This window comes from Tauraco erythrolophus, chromosome 7 (genome assembly GCF_009769465.1).
Source record: "Tauraco erythrolophus isolate bTauEry1 chromosome 7, bTauEry1.pri, whole genome shotgun sequence".
NCBI lineage: Eukaryota > Metazoa > Chordata > Aves > Musophagiformes > Musophagidae > Tauraco > Tauraco erythrolophus.
Window position 1 is genome coordinate 7,145,179 of NC_141471.1, and position 17,087 is coordinate 7,162,265.

General features: G+C 47.3%; 1 protein-coding gene across 3 annotated transcripts in view; it reads right to left on the reverse strand.

Annotated features, from left to right (window-relative positions):
• Positions 1–10,964, reverse strand: part of RHEB (Ras homolog, mTORC1 binding) — a 43,329-nt gene extending 32,365 nt beyond the window's left edge. For all 3 annotated transcript variants that reach the window (XR_015222267.1, XM_086615049.1, XM_086615047.1), the window contains exon 1: positions 10,843–10,964. Coding sequence is in view for 2 of the 3 variants with exons in the window: in XM_086615049.1 (XP_086471175.1) it covers positions 10,843–10,894 (52 nt within the window). In the remaining variant the exon portion in view is untranslated. The remainder of the gene's footprint in view (positions 1–10,842) is intronic.
• Positions 10,965–17,087: the final 6,123 nt, after the last annotated feature.

Here is a 17,087-nt window from a genome sequence, read left to right on the forward strand (position 1 = left end):
TGAAATGCGTATTTTCCCTAAGGATCTTCCTTTCTAAGGATCTTTATGAGGACTGGAGCCATAGCATTCACCATTGCCAACGTTGTGGCCACCATACCTCATAGATGCCTACAACCAGCACCAAGCAGAGGGCTAAGTCTCTGAAAACATTGGTGAAATTTTCCTGGCGTCATTTTAAAAAGGCAAATCTAGAGGCTTGACCCTATGCGTATCGTAACGTCAAGTAAATTGTCAGAAATGCAGCTGAAATGGTGAGGAACGGACCCACCCTCCTGGCAGCACTACCGACATGTGTATTACACAGGCCCTCAGGATCTTCTTGGAATTGCAAGACCAACAGTAAGAGATGTATTTCTCTCTTTCTTGTTGTAGGATGAATGAAGGCAAATAATGGTAATATCCCCTCTCTTGGTAGCATAATCCCAGCAAATAATGTGACATACATCCAGCAACTATAGCTAAGAAACGTCAGTCTTACTCTGAGGGGGGGCGGTCCACAGAGCTCTTTGTCAACCTGTACTAAAACCTGAAGACACTGACTTCCAGCAGAGGCAGGCTACTTTACAACATACTACATATATATGGAAACCTAAGTTCATAATAATAGCTAAAAGATCTCAGCAACAAAAGGCAGTTTCAGCCTGCAGCCGTATGCATGACTACAAAGTAGTCAGTCATTGTAAAAGGCTCTTTGCGCCTCCACTGATGGTCCAAAGTCTGATGAACCCAATGTCAACAACTGCCAGCAATGCACGGGGCAGCCAAACCCTGATGTTCATGGAAAGTGTGCTGCTACCGGCGTTCAACATCAGCACACAGCACTATTGACCCACTATGACCTACACTGGTGGGAGCTCCCAAAGGTGCACGAAGCATCGTGAACTGTGGCACCAACCCTGGCAACATGAACATATCTTAGCACAAAACAGAGAAAGGGGTCTTTAGGATACTAACAAAGATTAGTGTTGACTCTCTTCCACCAGCAGAGCAGGACATGATCAGCTCCATCACACCTCTGCCAACAGATGCACAGGCAGACAATCATACAATCACAGAACGATTTGGGTCAGAAGGGATCTCAAAGATCATCTAGTTCCAACCCCTCTGCCATGGGCAGGGACACCCTCTACTACACCAGGTTGTCCAAAGCCTCATCCAACTTGGACTTGAACACTTCCAGAGACGAGGCATCTACAGCTTCTCTGGGCAACCTGTGCCAGTGTCTCACCACCTTCGGAGTCAAGAATTTCCTCCTTATATCTAATCTAAATCTCCCCTCTTTCAGGTTAAAGCCATTGCTCCTTGTCCTATCACTACACGCCCTTGTAAAAGTCCCTCTCCAGCTTTCCTGTAGGCCCCCTTTAAGTACTGGAAGGCTGCAATAAAATCACCCTGGAGCCTTCTCTTCTCCAGGCTGTGAGCAGTGAGACAGTCCTGATTAACAGACATACAGTTGAGCCTTGACCACTTCAACTCTCCTGTGCTAGCACATAGCCTAAATTTCCCCGCAACAAGCTGCCCTTAAAACTTGAGTCCTTACACCCCTTCTCATATTGTCCCCTTTTCTCCTTACCAACCTCCACCTTTAAACCCTTTGGGATATACAGCCCATGACCACATAAGTAGCTAGATGTCAAAACAACGGGATGTTCCCATAATCATCTTCAGAAAAAATAAACCTATATCCTACAGTCTCATTATTAGTTATAAATCGTGTATGAGATAATGGCTTTTTAAGATCACCACCTTTTTTCCTGGAAATGCAAAGAGAGAAGGCATCATTTTTTTCTGTACTATCATTAACTTACACTTGTTCATAGCAGTTAGTTGGTTGTGACAAAAGCACAACCCAATGCTAGACTTAGGAACACTATCCAAGACACCTAGAAGAAATTTCAACAAGCTAGTCATTGAAACAGTTCTGGAAGTTTCACTTTAACTCTTCTTTCTGTCCTACCACCACACTTATGGATAAAAGATATTTTGCAGTTGAGGAAGGATAAGCAGAAAAATGGTTTAAGTGTCCTAAGACTCCTTGATACACTCTGTATACAAACAGCACGATTTTGAAACATTCAGATTAACTTCTTATTCTTCCTAGCTTTACTGTTCAGAAAAAAACCTTCATTACCTTACATTTAAACAACTTTTAGACAAGTTCAGCAACCACAAAAGGTGTATCAAGAATTTTGACAATCTTTTTGTCCAAACATGAAAAAAGTTAAAACAGCACAACTGTCTTTAGACCAGTGTCAAACCATACAGATGAAGCAGAAAATCTATCAGAAAAGGACATTTCCAAGAAAGCAATGCAGAAGAAGGTACTAAAAGAAACCTGCAAGAAACACGGTGCTTTTTCATATGCACGTTTCAAAGCAGAAACTTCCAGTTCTAATTAAAAATGCTAATTTTGAAACAGATTTTAGAAGACCAAAAATTTGTTATTAGTGGAGGACCAAGCCTTAAAGCAAAATACACTTCACTGCATTAATGTCAAGTGCTTGGTTGTTTTGACAGTTTGTAGGACAGATTTAATGGAGTCTTCCTACATATTATGCATCCCAGCTCTTTTGCATATATCAAGAGTACCTCTAAAGGAGGTCGCACATATTGAATGAAGTTTTGGCAATACAATCTGACAAGTTGTTGAAACTAGACAGATGTATCCCACTAACTCAGGAGACAATGCTGTCAAGAGACACTTTCATATCATAATTTCATATTATACTGGCACATGTTCACACCCACACACTGAAGACCACTTATGTATTCTCTCTTTTTCCAAATTAAAATTCATTTAACTCAATACTCCACAGAATACAGCTAACTAGCTAAGATGTCATGCGTGCTGTTCTGGTTCCTGTACTGTAAAATACTTAAGAACACTGATAGCCATTCCAGAAGTAGCAGCTCCTCAGTCTTTAAGACTTCAGCATTGTGCTAGAGAGCTGAAAGGAAACTTAACCGGTTAAAGCATAATGTATCTGGGAATCATGATTTCTTCAGTTCACATCTATTTAATATAGAAGCACTGCAACTTTTCTGAACAAGTCTTCTGAGTGTCACACATTAGGGTCTTTTGTTCCTTAAAAGGCCTTCAGAAATCATTCACTTAGTCTTGTGCCTCAGAAGACTAATCTTTGGCCATTATCCACAAACTCTTATGGATTTCATCCAAATTAAACTGCTATAGGTTTCCTCCTCCTGTTCTAGTTATAAGTTCTCTAATTCGCATAAGAAGTCCCATAAGAAATTCCAAGAGACTTCCCTTTTGCAGGAGTCTCCAAGGCTGAAGCTATCCTTTGTCTGTCCTATCTTCATCTTTACTAGTACATCACACTTGATAATCCAAAATCTGCACTTTGAGAACTTGTATGATCTGTTGATACCAGTACCTTTTACACCATTGTCTCATCCCACATCTTTCATACAACTACACTTAAAATTTGCATGTACCGGGATCAAAGTGCATATGGTAAACTGAGGAAGAACCAGCGCCTCTAAACAGATTAAATAGTTGTGAATCATGTCTATGCTGCAACTCTGTCAATAAATACCTGTAACTAAAGGAGGAGTCAATCAGGTTGAGGAGTCAACCAGGTATTTGCAGAAGACAGATTTTTTTTTTAGAGTATCTTAGCAAACACTGAAGGTTACTCTGAAAAGCAACAGAGCCTTTAGATTTATTTCCACCAGTTTTTCAAGTAGGGAGGCAATCAGTGATTCCAAATGCCTCGCACTGCACTGTACAGTTGCACAGGTTGTAGCAAAGTGGGTGTTGGTCTCTTTTCCCAAGTAACAAGTGACAGGACAAGAGGAAACGGTCTCCAGTTGGGCCAGGGGAGGTTTAAGCTGGTTATAAGGGGAAATTTCTTCACTGAAATCAAGCATTGGAAGAGGCTGCCCAGAGAAGTGGTTAAGTCGCCACACCTGGAGGTATTTAAAAGAGGTGTAGATGTGGTGCAGGTGTAGGTACATGGTTTAGCAGTGGACTTGCCAGTGTTAGGTTTACAGCTGGACATCTTAAAGGTCTTTTCCAACCTAAATGATTCTATGATTGTAGTCTGGAGCTTTGGCTTCGATCCACTGCAGCATCTTTACTATCAAGCATTTCCAGAAAATTCCAATCATATCACCTGAAGCATCATCCGAATTTGAAGACTTCAGCACAAGGTTGAGATTTACACCCCAGGTCAAACATCTCACTTTTCCTCGACTTTGCACGAAATGATTAGATTTGACTACAGAAGGTTATTTAAACAAGAATCTTGAAAAACTTGATTTCTTCATGGTTCCCTAACACGCCTTTCACCACCTTTACAAGGCCATCTTTTTCCATCCAGAGAACAACTTGGGTTCAAAAGGCCTGCCATTGAAAGTTTATGAAAAAGCATTCATGCTTATCTGGAGCAGCAGAGGAAGATACGACGTGGTTTCATGGAAGGTCTGACTGAACCAAAGTCTGCACAGCCACAAAAAGCCCACTCCACCCTCCCCCAAACAGCTCATGCTCCTGACCCCATTCCCTCTCTTTGGGTTGTACTGGCAGAACCAACCAGCAGAGCAAGATGAAAATTTTCCCTTCTGGTTGCTTTACTTTTGAAAGAAATCAATTCCCCCAGCTGGCGACCAAGCTTCCAGCATGCCAGTGCCAGTGCACAGGTTGGGGCAGGAAGGAGCAATTTCCAGCCACAGTGCACGATGAGCTCGACTTGTGCCAAAGGAAGCTCCACCCTATGCAGTTCATTTGCATCTGCCTTAATTACATGGCAATTAAAAAAGAAAGTGGCAAGGACGTCTCTGAGTAAAGTTGCACCTGAAAGCCTGTTTCAGCACCCTGTTCAAAAACTGCCTCAGTTTACCTCCTTGTTACAAGTTCAATACAAGCATCTTTTCCTCCAAAAAACAATTCGGCATCCACTGTAATTCCTGTTTCTCAAGAAAGAAATACAATCTTTAACGGCCCACAGTAATGTTTTTGGTAAACTTAATGATCTTAAATCTTGTTAAGAGGTCTGGCCAGACAACAGATAACACAGATTTTCTCCACATTCTTCCCTTCTTCCCCATCCCACATACCCTTACTTGCAGGATAGCTGCCATCAATGGGCAAGAACCGTATAGCAAAGCAAATTTCCCGACCAGAATTGGAAGTGAGAAATTTTAATCAACAACCACTCCTCAAACTCAGGAAGCACATTTTAGTTTCTCACTTTATCAAATTCACAACAGATTTGCCATTCACTTCAAATATAGGCCTTGGAAAACAAAAGGAGACCTACCGAGTCCTTAAGGAGACAGATCCATGACTGACAAGGGCAGCTTCGTGTTTTTACATACCGTGCTTCATGTCTGCAGCTTCCGATTTAGGCTAATTTGGGTTGACACCAAGCAATTTTGACTCATGCACGATTCGCAGAGCTTGAGTGCATTACAAACATCCCACAGAGAAGCTGTTTCAATTTTGGACTGAATACACAATTAAGTCGAGTAGTTTTTAAAATACACCCTTGAATGTGACCTTCAGGAGAGCTACAGGAAGTTAATCACAATCAGTAGTTCATCACATTTCAGCCGGCTCCTCTGATCCCAAACGTGCGGTTATGCCGAGTTTCCGCAGCAGCGCGTACCGCAGAGGTGGGCGGTTTACCCAGAACCTACGCTTAAGGCAGCGTAGCGTATCTAAACCAAGAGCTTCAACTTCATATGTTACAAAGGATTATATTATAAATTACAGGATCTACGTTTCGTTTGGTTTCTCCCGTCGACGTTAACTCATGATTACGTTGAGTAATCAAACACCAAGGCGCTCAAATGTACAAGCAAAACCTGCAAGCGTTACCACCAAAAGAGATCAGAGTAGGCAATTTAAGAGTTAATCCTGGAACGGTGTCCTCAAATAACCCTACTGTGGCTTGATATTACAGCTGAGCATGCTGCCTCTAGTGCTTCCAGCTACTGCTATCAAATGTGCTGCAGCAACTTTCCCTGCCGAACGGCGCAGCCAGTCGCACCGAAATGCAATTCAAGTTGGCATTTCCAGCCTCATTCCAGTCCCCCGGTAGCTGCAACCTTCCCTTTTAGCCGCGCTGTCGCGCTCCGGCAGAGCGAACGCGGTCCTAACAAGAGAAACACTGGGAAAATAAACCAAGCACTTACTAGGGACTCGGCAGAATTTTAACCTTAGGTATCAGTTGGATCCTGAACCGCTCGATTTTCCTGCTAAATCTCAGGATTTCCAATGTTGCAGGCACAAGCAATTCTGTAAACCAAATTACAGCACATGACAGCAGTAATTTCTCCATTCCTTCCCTCTTGACATTTACACGGGCAATTTATTGCCTGCTAAAATTACCACTTCCCTCCATCCAGTATCAAAGGGATACTTCCTCAGGGTGGTATACTACTGTGCGAACAGATGCCATCTTTCAGAAGGAAAAGCAAAGCCTCAACTCCATTTTACAATACAAACCTCCTAATGCTCAAATAACTCGTGTTTTCAAAACCAGTAACTACATTTTGTCCTAATAGTTCTTCTTACTGTTTCCAGGTATGTATTAAAGGTACTGCTTTTTCTGTCTTTCTTGCTTTCAGGTAAGGTGGAAGGGGGAGAAGCTTTTTTTAGCTTAATACAACCACTTGGAAGCCTTTCCATATCAGCCTAACCTTGGCAGATTATTTTGTTTCACCACATTTTTTTTTTTTTGCTACCTGCATGCCACAGTCACAGACCACAACTACTTCTGCCTGCAGTATGGACTGCTCTCCCCCTACACAAAAAAAGTTGATTTATAAACCCAAAAGTCAAGTACTACTTCACTGGGGAAGAATACAGGTAAGTCACCACTAACTTAACTGGATTTCCCCCCTCAGATCTATAAACTGACCAGGAGAGTGTTTTCAGATCACCAGTCCAAATGTGTAAAATTCAGTAACAGAATTCCAGTTTCTGCAAGTATGTCTGTAATACCAGCAGCACGAATTATAAGAACAGCAAAAAACAAATCAGGCCAAGATACTGACCTACGACTGAAGCAGATGATCCAAACAACACCTCCCTGCTTATCTTACTACCATCAGTTCAATATAATATAGAGCATCTCAGTAACAAGCTACTTTACAAGATGATCTGAAGAAACCTCTTCTTTGATACAGGCATTTGTGGTCTATCTGAATTTACATATTTCTTCTACAAACAAAGAAAACCACAAACTGAGCATAAAGCATTTTGGACACCTATATGCTGCATTTTAGAGCGGCTGTTACTCTGAAGAGATTCAGAAAAACCTGTCTAAGAGAAAATCTAAGTCTTGTTTGATTTATTTCCATGCAAATCCATTATTTCCAGTTATATTTGGGCTATATTAAATTATGATCAAAACACAAGTATGAAGATTCTTTTTAGTGAAGACAGTAACTTTTACAAATCTTACGCTTCATCATGTGTAAGAGAATCAAATCTCAAGTAGCTGGTCCACTCCGGTCACTTATCAAACAACAGTAACCAAAGTCAAGTTGACTTTCCCACTGTGAAACTATTAGATTTTGGGATTAAATCCTCACGACTTCTATATAGAACCTCACTGAGACGAGCACACTCACATAATGAAATACAACTTTCTCAGGCTGATTTAAGCCTGAGCAAAACCCGAAGGAGACATTCTTGTGTGATTTTGTCTATAGCGTCATGCCACAACCTGCACGCTATATCCACAAGCAATTGGCCTTCTTCACCAAAAAACAAGTCCCGAAGTTCCTGGCAAATATTGTCTGTATCTCAGAAAGCACATCTGCCTGGGAATTCGTGAGGCTTCCGCTGTGATCTCTCCTATCAGCGACGCACACTAGTTTCACATATGAAAGGGCTGATGGTGGTGTTGAAAGATAGAGGGAGTGTATTCAAACGAGCAGACTCCTGAATTTTCTATTCCGAGAACAATTATATCAGAATACCACTCCCAATCTCTAGTCTATCTGACAACAGCATTGGGGCAAGAATAAAATTTAATGGAAGTAAAAGAAACAATGGCTTAGTGTGAAGACAAGACAAGATTGAGGCAAGTTTCACAAAGCCCTACGGAGGACGTGCCTGCCCATTACTATACATGCTCATAACCTGAAAGAGCCACAAAATTGTTGAATCATCCACCGTAGGCAACAGCTCTCTGCTTGAAATATGTCATCGAAACTTGGTTATTTCAACATGTAACTGAAAGAGACACAGGAAGAAAGGCTCACTATTTTCTGATTAGCTTCATCTCCAACACCATACAAACTACGGAGAGCACCCAACGTCACAGAGCAGGTCACCTAAGCATTTATGCTAACCTATGAAACTGTAAACATTTTACAACTCATCAGAGTTAGTCTCCCTCATTCCAGGGTCAAGATTAATGTTAATGGAATGTAGCTCCCTAATTATAAAAGGATATTTAGAAAACATTTCCTTCCAGTCCTTCAGATTTCTGAACTATTCCCCACCTTAACGAACATTAGCTCTATTCAAATTTTGCATTTTCCCTGGAAGAAATGCTCTTCATTTTTGACCATCCAAAAGCTTGTCCTAAGAAAGAGATCCTTTCTTACCCAGGGTCCAAGTAACATTCTTGCCATCGTGATACAAAGCAAGACTTACTCAAAAGCTTCTCTGAAGCCAAACTAAGTTGCTGTCCTCCTAGACTTTAAGAAGCGTATTTGGATAAGCAGAGGACCCAACCTAAATCTGTTTAACTTTCCTGTTTTTCTAACAGCTTTACAAGACGTAAGAAAGACCTCAATGACCTGTTTCTACTGCTTGAACTTTTACGTAAGTGTTTGCCTAGAAATTTAATGCTCCTATATTTAAGAGTAACTTTGCAGTTTTATCATGCAAGATTTTTACCTGTGAGAGGTAACATAGAATTGTCAAGGACAATGAAATGAAAACTACCGTAAACCAGATTTTTTTTCCCCTCTTACTTCTCTGTTCCTACCACTTATAGTTGTCCAAATAAAACTGATCTTGTCCCATTAAGGCTAATACTGCACTAGTCTCCAAAAATTTCAGTTGAAAAAGTTCAGCAGTAGGTCTTAATAGAAATTAGGTAACTTTTTGCCCACATCTTTCTAAAATCCTTTCCATATGAGTACTACTGCTTGAAACTTGACCAAACAGATTAACAATACCACACTATTTCTTCTATTTTTCCTCAACTGACTATATGCCCTACTATCATCGGATTTTTTGACTGTTGCTTTCCATTGTCAACAGAAGAAAGACCAAAGCTCAATAATTTACCCAGCTCTCATCACAGACTTCTAAAGGACAGAATTTCAAGCATTCTTCCTTCCCGCTTACACTGCTTATTGCTTGTCTTTGCCAGTACTCAAAGAAAAAAGAGAAACAAAAACATAACACGACAGACAAGGAAACGGACTGCAACAAGTAATGCCAAATACGCTATGCAAACTGATTAATGTACTACTCTCTGTTCCTTTTAAGGACTCGACAAATTCAGCATTGCCCCGTCTCAAAGTCAGGCTACAGTTACATATAAAATCTAAGACATGCCTCTGCTTATTTAGCCTTTTTTTTTTAATCTTGGAAAAAAGCTTTGATTTGAGGGTTCTTTCTGCTGAGCACGTAACAAAAGATAGATTACCGATATAGCCACTACTTTAGTGTAAAAACCCCTTTTATAGCAGCGTAATATCTCTCTGCAGCATCTTTTTTTTTTTTTTTTCCCCACCGCACATTATCTTCAACATTGATCTACGCTTTCAAGTTCGATCGATCGGGATAGCTGCTCGATGGCTTCTTCCCCTCTGCTTTAAGAACCCGAGCGCTGAAACAGCTGAGACTTTTCCATCAGAGATGGCGAACACAGGGGAAGAAAGGCTTATAGGTGCGGGCAGTTACGGAACAAAACCCTGTCAGCTACCGTGGGCTTGTGCTGGACGCTTCCAGGAAGTTCCTCCACGTCGGTGAGCCCGCGCCGGACTGTGCCAGCAGCACCGTGCGACACGATCCGCGCTGGGGACGCACCACGGAGCCAACACAACCCCACGGCCGCGGCCAGTACAACCGGCTGCACGGCCGGCTGCGCGCCGTCGGCGCGGGCACGAAGCGTCTCTACGGAGAGGGGAAAAATAAAAAGCTAAAAGCGCGGACAGATCAACCAGGCTTCCCCTCGCCATTGCCAAACGGACTCTACATCCCACGCAGGGGCGCGTCTGGAGGGAGTTAGAGCGCAGCTTCCCCGAGCCAGCGGGACCGGAGCGCTCCCGCCCCGCCCCGCGTCCCTCACCGGCCCCACGGGCGCGCAACCACCTGCGCTGCGCCGGGAGCGCCCGGCGGACCCCCCGCCCTCGCCCGGGAGCGGCAGCGGCCGCGGGGGGCCGGCACCGCGGGGCGAGCTGCCCGCGCAGCGACAGCCTCCCGGTGCGGCAACAACCTCCTGGCCAACGGATGAGGATGACCGCCGGGATGGCGGCGGCGGCAGGGCGGGGGAAGGGGCGAAACTTCCTATTAAGGGCACGGCGGCCCCGCGCCCGCAGCGCTCTGCGCCGCCGCCGCCGCCATGGCGGGGCCCGCCCGCCAGCCGCGGCTGCGCGCTCCCGGCGGCGGGAAGCGGGGAGGCCCGGCCCTCCCCTCCCCTCCGCTGCACCTGCTGCCGCGGGGGAGGGCGGCGCGGCGGGGGCCGCCCGGCCGGGCCGGGCCGCGCTCCCCGCGGGCGGGGGGGGCGCTGCGGCGCCCGGGACGGCCCGCCCGCGCCGGGGGACGGCGCCGCACCGCCGCCCCGACCGCTCCCCGCCCCCCTTCTCCCCCCGCCGCCCCACCTCACGGCGGCGCCCCGCGCTCACCCACGCTCCGGTAGCCCAGGATCGCGATCTTGCGGGACTTGGACGGCGGCATCTTCTTCCCGCCCGGCCCCGAACCACATCAAGGGCGGCGGCTGCGGTGGCGGCGGCAACGGAGGAGGAGGCGGCGGTGGCGGCGGCAGTCGGCGGGAGGCTGACGGGGAGCGGGGCGCGCCGCCAGAGACATGCGGCAGCGGGAGGAGGGGGGAGGGGCGGCGGAGCGGCGGGCCGACCGCACGGGACGCGCGGCGCCTGGCAGCAGCGGCGGCGCCCGCCCCACGTGACCGCCGGGCTCGCCAGCCCCTCACGTACCTGTGCGTCACGCGTCACAGGCCGGAGCGGCGACCTCCCGCCGCCCAGAGCCGGCGCCGGGCGCCGCCAGGGGAAAAACTCGCTGCGTCATGCCTTTCGCCCCCCCGCCCCGCCGCCTCACCCGCCGCCCGCCGATTGGGCGGCGCGGCGGCAGCGCGGGCGCCGATTGGCCGAGAGCGGCGGCTGCGGCAACGTTCAAAGAAAGGGGTGGGGCTGACTGGCGAGCGGGGACGCGGATTGGGTGGAGGGCGGTGCGAAGCTGCGCGTGCGCGGCCGTGGTGTGCGGCCGGCTGAGGGGCGGTCGGTGTCGGCGGACGTTACGCTCCTGAGGGACTGCGGTCGCTGCCGCCGGGGGCTCCTCCCGGGGCGGCGGCGGCACAGCCGGTGCGATCGGGTCCGGCGCCGCTCCTGCGCGTGGGGAGCGTCGCTTCGCGGCCCGGAACGCGGCAGGCGGTTGGCGGCGGCCGGTTTCCCTGTGAGGGCGGCGGGGGGACGGTGTTCCCCGCGCTCGCAGGCCCTGGACACAGAAGGCACCGCCGCTGGGCCGCCTGTCCCGGAGAGAGTCGCTCCGCCGGGCCGCGGCGTTTGTTTAAGATCCTCTCAGTGCCGTTTCGGAGCGTTCCCACTGCGCGCGGGTAAACGCGGTTTTTCCGAGGAAACTCCGTGTCCGAACGCCTGCGGAGCGCGCGTGAAGGGAAGGGCGTGGGGTGGGAGAAGAGCGTTGGCCGCGGGATCCTGCGGTGGTGAGGTTTAGGCTGCGGAAAGAGGGAGCGCTGCGGGGGCTAACGGTGACTTCAGCACCGCACGGGTGCCGAGTTCGGGGAGAAAGGCACGAGGAACAGGGAATCCGCCTTTCCCACATTTACCGCTGCTTACTTTGCAAACGTTTTCTGGTAATGTTTACCCGTTCCACATTTTATTGAAAAATAAGCATTATTTCGAAGTAAAAAATGTTTTCTATGTGTGTCTTTTTTGGGGGGCCGTGCAATTATGCTGGGGTACAACTGATCAACACAACTAAACTAACTTAGCAGCTCTGTGGTGTTAAGGGAGATGATGGGTTTTCTTCCCCCGGATCGCAACCATTCATTCCCTCGTACCAGCATTCATCTAACCTGGTAAGAGGGCAGGGAATTAAAGGAAAAGACACTTATACACACAAGCAGTTTGCTGCTGAAGAAGCAGACAAGGTTTAAGGAGGTATCTGCGTTTTTTGGCATAGTCTGATTGTACCCTTCATCTTCTGGATTATAGGATCTTGAAGGCTAAGTACCGGTCACTGTGAAACAGCGGGTGTGACTGCCTCTAGTGAATAGGTACATGATGAAAAGATAGTTATTTCGTGAGAAAATGGGGGGTTTATGTACTTGGTCAGTGATGGTTGTGGTGGATGTCACTCTGCATGTTCTTTATCAGTGTCCAACCTCTCTCTTTTCCACTCGCTGCAGTACGGGTTCCTGCTTTGCCACAGCTCTAGAGTACCACACCGCAGGGATTGGTGCAGTCCTACCCCACAGATGGATTTGGTGGGGCTGAGGAAAGAGCAGCATTTAGAAATCCTGCCTTTGTTACCGGAGTGCTCTCGGTTTCAGCAATCTGTGAGGTGCAGAGGGACAGTCCTGCCTGATGCACATCGCTGTTTTGCCTTGCATGTTTTAAAAGATGTAATTTTAAAAAGACATGGGTCACTGTAATCCTGCAGGACCATCCCTTGAGTAGCTCTGCAGCTGTGCCGTCTTCTTTACACCCACTCCCTCTGGAACCACGGCATGGTCCAAAATTAGGACTGTTTACTGAGCCAGAGGACTGAAAGTACTGAGGTAACAGTTAACTTCGAATGACATAAAAGGATTTGGAAACCTAAGGGAAGTTTGTGGTAGTTACGTTTTCAATTTCCATACCCTCACAGTTGTTACTACTTGGCGCGTTTTACTTAGGCACTGTGCTTTGCGCTCTGCTGAAACTTTATCTGCATCTTCATAAAATACCTTCAGATCTTTCCTCAAGCTGAGAGCAGGGAGTGGTAAGCACCAATATTTTCTGATTTCTGAGAGTTTCTGGTTTTGCTCTCTCCTTGACACCACACTGTTCTTGATTAGGTCTTTCCCCTTACTCTCTTTTTCTTATCCCACTCGCCTTTTGCACCCTTGTCTGTTTATTTATCTTGTTTCTGTTAACTGGCACTTGTTCACTCTTACTTAGGAGAGCTCACTGCTGCAGGGTTTCTGCTCCCTCCCCCTTCAGCTGCTTTATTTACAGCCTCTAATTGCAACAGAGTTGTCCCACCTTAGGATACCCTCCACGCTTGCTCTGCCTGTGTCGCAGCAGGAACACAGAACTCATCTTTCCTGGGCACGGGTGGGTTTTAAACTTGCAGAAAAAACTGTGACTTTCTTTTCTTCCATTGGTTCGTTGGAAGGAATTGGCTAATAATGCTTATTCCATCAGGATCATGTAAGTGTTTTGTTCTGTCTTGACTGGGACACTCGAAATACAAGCAAATACAGAGCTGTCAGGGAACTTTGTCATTTCTCCGTGCTCGGCGATAGTGCTGAGCGGCCTTTGGGAGCGTTCTGGGGTCCTGCTCCTCATGTGGTAGCAGCTTAAGCAGAGATGAGATGATCCAGATGGTGATGAGGCAGTCATTGCATTTCTCCTGCCCAGGTTAATCCTAAACGCTTCCTAGAGCGCTCTGGTGCAGAGGGAGAGCACACTCGGGCTGTGAAGCCTCTGTCATGTATGTCTAACTGGGGCTTTAGACTGGGACTGTTACCGTTTATGTTTCAGGCTGCACAGCTTCACACGCTCCCCAAGGGGCCCTTTGCCAAAATTCTCTCCCCCCCCCCAACAACCCCAGGTGTGATGTTCAGGTTGTGATTTCAGAGGGGAGCGTTCCGTAGCAGTGGTACCTTAGGGGCTAGGGCTTTGCTTGTGCATTCCCTGGTCCTACTCCAGCGTCTCCATTTCTGCAGTGTTTGCAGGTTTTGCTGTGAACTACAGAGGAGTTCAGAGAACTTTGGGACAGATGACGTACGCCGTGCACCTATGCGCTGGTTGTATTCCAGGTCTGCTCTGTATCTCACTTCACCAGATAGTCCTTCAAATCAAATGTAGCCTTCGTCATCAGCTCAGGTGATAAATTATATTGATTTTATTGTAAATGAGTCAACAGCAAACATGATCAATGAATGCAATGCCTAAGGTGTGGCCTAGGTTCTGAAAAAGGGAAAATACCAAAGGGAGAACCGCAAGTACCAGTAGAAAATATGTATGCAGCGAGATCAGGAACAGACGTTGAGGGAGATGCAAAACCAGAACATGTCCCTAACCCTAACCATTCTGTGACGCTATGTCTTTCTTTTGTTGCCTGAATTGCTTTGCCATGATGGAGGCAAAACCATAGAATGGTTTGGGTTGGAAGGGACCTTGAAGATCACCTAGTTCCAACCCCGCTGCCATGGGCAGGGACATCCTCCCCTAGATCAGGTTGCTCAAAGCCTCATCCAACCTGGCCTTGAACAGTTCCAGGGATGGGGCATCCACAACTTCTCAGGGCAACCTGTTCCAGTGCCTCACCACCCTCAGAGTGAAAAATTTCTTCCTTATATCTCATCTAAATCTCCCCTCTTTCAGTTTAAAGCCATTGCCCCTTGTCCTATCACTACATGCCCTTGTAAAAAGTCCCTCTCCAGCTTTCCTGTAGGCCCCCTTTAGGTACTGGAAGGCTGCTATATCACCCTGGAGCCTGCTCTTCTCCAGGCTGAACAGCCCCAACTCTCTCAGCCTGTCTTCATAGCAGAGGTGCTCCAGCCCTCTATCATCTTTGTGGCCTCCTCTGAACCCACTCCAGCAGGTCCATGTCCTTCTTGTTTTGGGGACCCCAGAGCTGAACGCAGCGCTGCAGGTGGGGTGATGAATTTCGTGTAGTAAATGTAACTCCACAGTCAGTGTTCGTGTGACACTACAGTACATGCAAACCCAGGAACACGCTGCTACTCAGAGTCCAAAGAACAGCTCTGTCATGTACGTTCGAGCCCTGTAAGAACAGTCACCAGTTGAATTCCCTGCTCTGTCTTTTGGGAAATCAGGACCTTCCCCAGGAGCTTTTTGCCGTGTCCAGCATTGGCACTGGGCACGCTCCCATGTGTCCAGCACAGACCTTGCTGCCCACAGAGGTTACAAAGTCCGTTCAGTTCAATCGTACTCTTGTTCCTACTCCCTCCTGTGTTTTCACAGCGAGCGTATTTTCCAATATTCAGTTAGAAACACTGGCAAAATGCTAGCAGAAAAAAAAGAATTAAGGAACTAATTCAGTATTAAATGGTTCTGCAACTCCAGTCACAGGGGCTGCTGCCAGGCAGGTCCTGGTACGCAGCTGGTGGAGACGTGCTCTGGAGAGACTTTTCCTAGAGGAATGCGTTTGATGTGCGAGCACAGGTCACCTCCTGTTCCCATGCCTTGTGTGGGAACAGGCTTGGTTGCAATCATCGAAAGGCAAACGCAGATTCAGAAAGTGACTTTCACAACCACATTTAAATTCTGACCTGAAGTCAAGAGTAAAGAGCAGTGTCTGCAGAACGTTCTTTTTGCATAACATGCATTGTGAGGATATAAAATGATTCAGAATGACATTTTCCTCTGGAAATTACTGCTAATAAGCGTTGGATATGGGAGCACAAGGGGTGGAAGTTCATAGAAACTTCCGAAGTAAGCTGGTTACTTCTAGAACTGACCGGCGAGCTCAGTACCAACAGTGGACAGCCTGCTGTGTGACAAGCACGTGTGGTTTCATGTCTGGTTGGACCAAAACTGGAATACTCCAACTCACCCGGCACTCTCTCGAGAGATGCAGAGGAGCGTTCTCAAAGCACCGTGCAGGCTTGGAAGCGCTGCGGTCAGATTCCTCGTCTGCTGGGAGGACAAGAGCTCAAACCTCAGAAAGTGAGGCTATGTCTTTCTGTGTTACCCAAACGTTCCCAGAAGAATAATATTCCTTAGTAAAAGAAGATTAATAGGCCTCAGAGACGCAAGGATTGCAGTTCAGTTCCTAGCAAACAGCAAATGCTGTCTGTGGGGGTGTAAAGATGCCAGAGCTTTTAACGGAAAGGATTCCAGAAGTAAAACAGGAAAGTACTTTCAGTCAAGTGATCAATGTCAGCAAAGGATAATTTTCCAAAGTTAGTTCACAGCATCTGTAGATACTGAAAAATATTGAGGGCCGAAGTCTATCTACTAAGAAACATTTTCTTACACCTAAACAGCCCAAAATCCCGAGAGTAGGTAAAACCAAACTTCACCTGCTCTCTTCCAAGACCAAGAAGCACTTTAGAGTAATTCTCTTCCAGAGACATCTCTTGCTGGGCAAGGAAAGGGCACAGGGAAGCCCAGGAATCAAGCACGTTTTACAGTCCTGGTTGAAGCAGGACCCATTTCCACAGCGTCTCACGCCCTCAGACGGCAGATGAGCTCTGCTGTTGCAAGCTTGGATCTGGGACTTCCAGTAGTCCCTGGGGAAGGTCTCTGCCATCGCCATGGGCAGCACGGGCCTGTCTGGAAAGAAAGGGGGCACCTGGAGCCATCGTGGTGGTCTCAGATCTGCAGGTGCTGCTCGCTGCCTGTTCAGGGGAAAAAAACCTGCGTGAGCTTGAGTTTAGTGACATTTTATCCGTTCCTTTCCGGGGCTGAGGCCTCTCACGAGCCACATGAAGTCCTAGAGCAGCTTCAGCTGCCCCGTCACTGTAACCTGGTGCATGCAGCAGTGCTGCTGAGCCACCCTTCTTTCTCTGTCCGCGCTTACTCCTGTCCTTCCCTTGTGCTCCAACAAGCATTTTTCTAGCTCTGTAGTAAAACTGTCTGAATTAAACACGACACAATTTCTTCGGTTTTGTGTACTGCATCAGCACCGCTACTCGTGCCTGTTTGGTAGCACTGCTCTT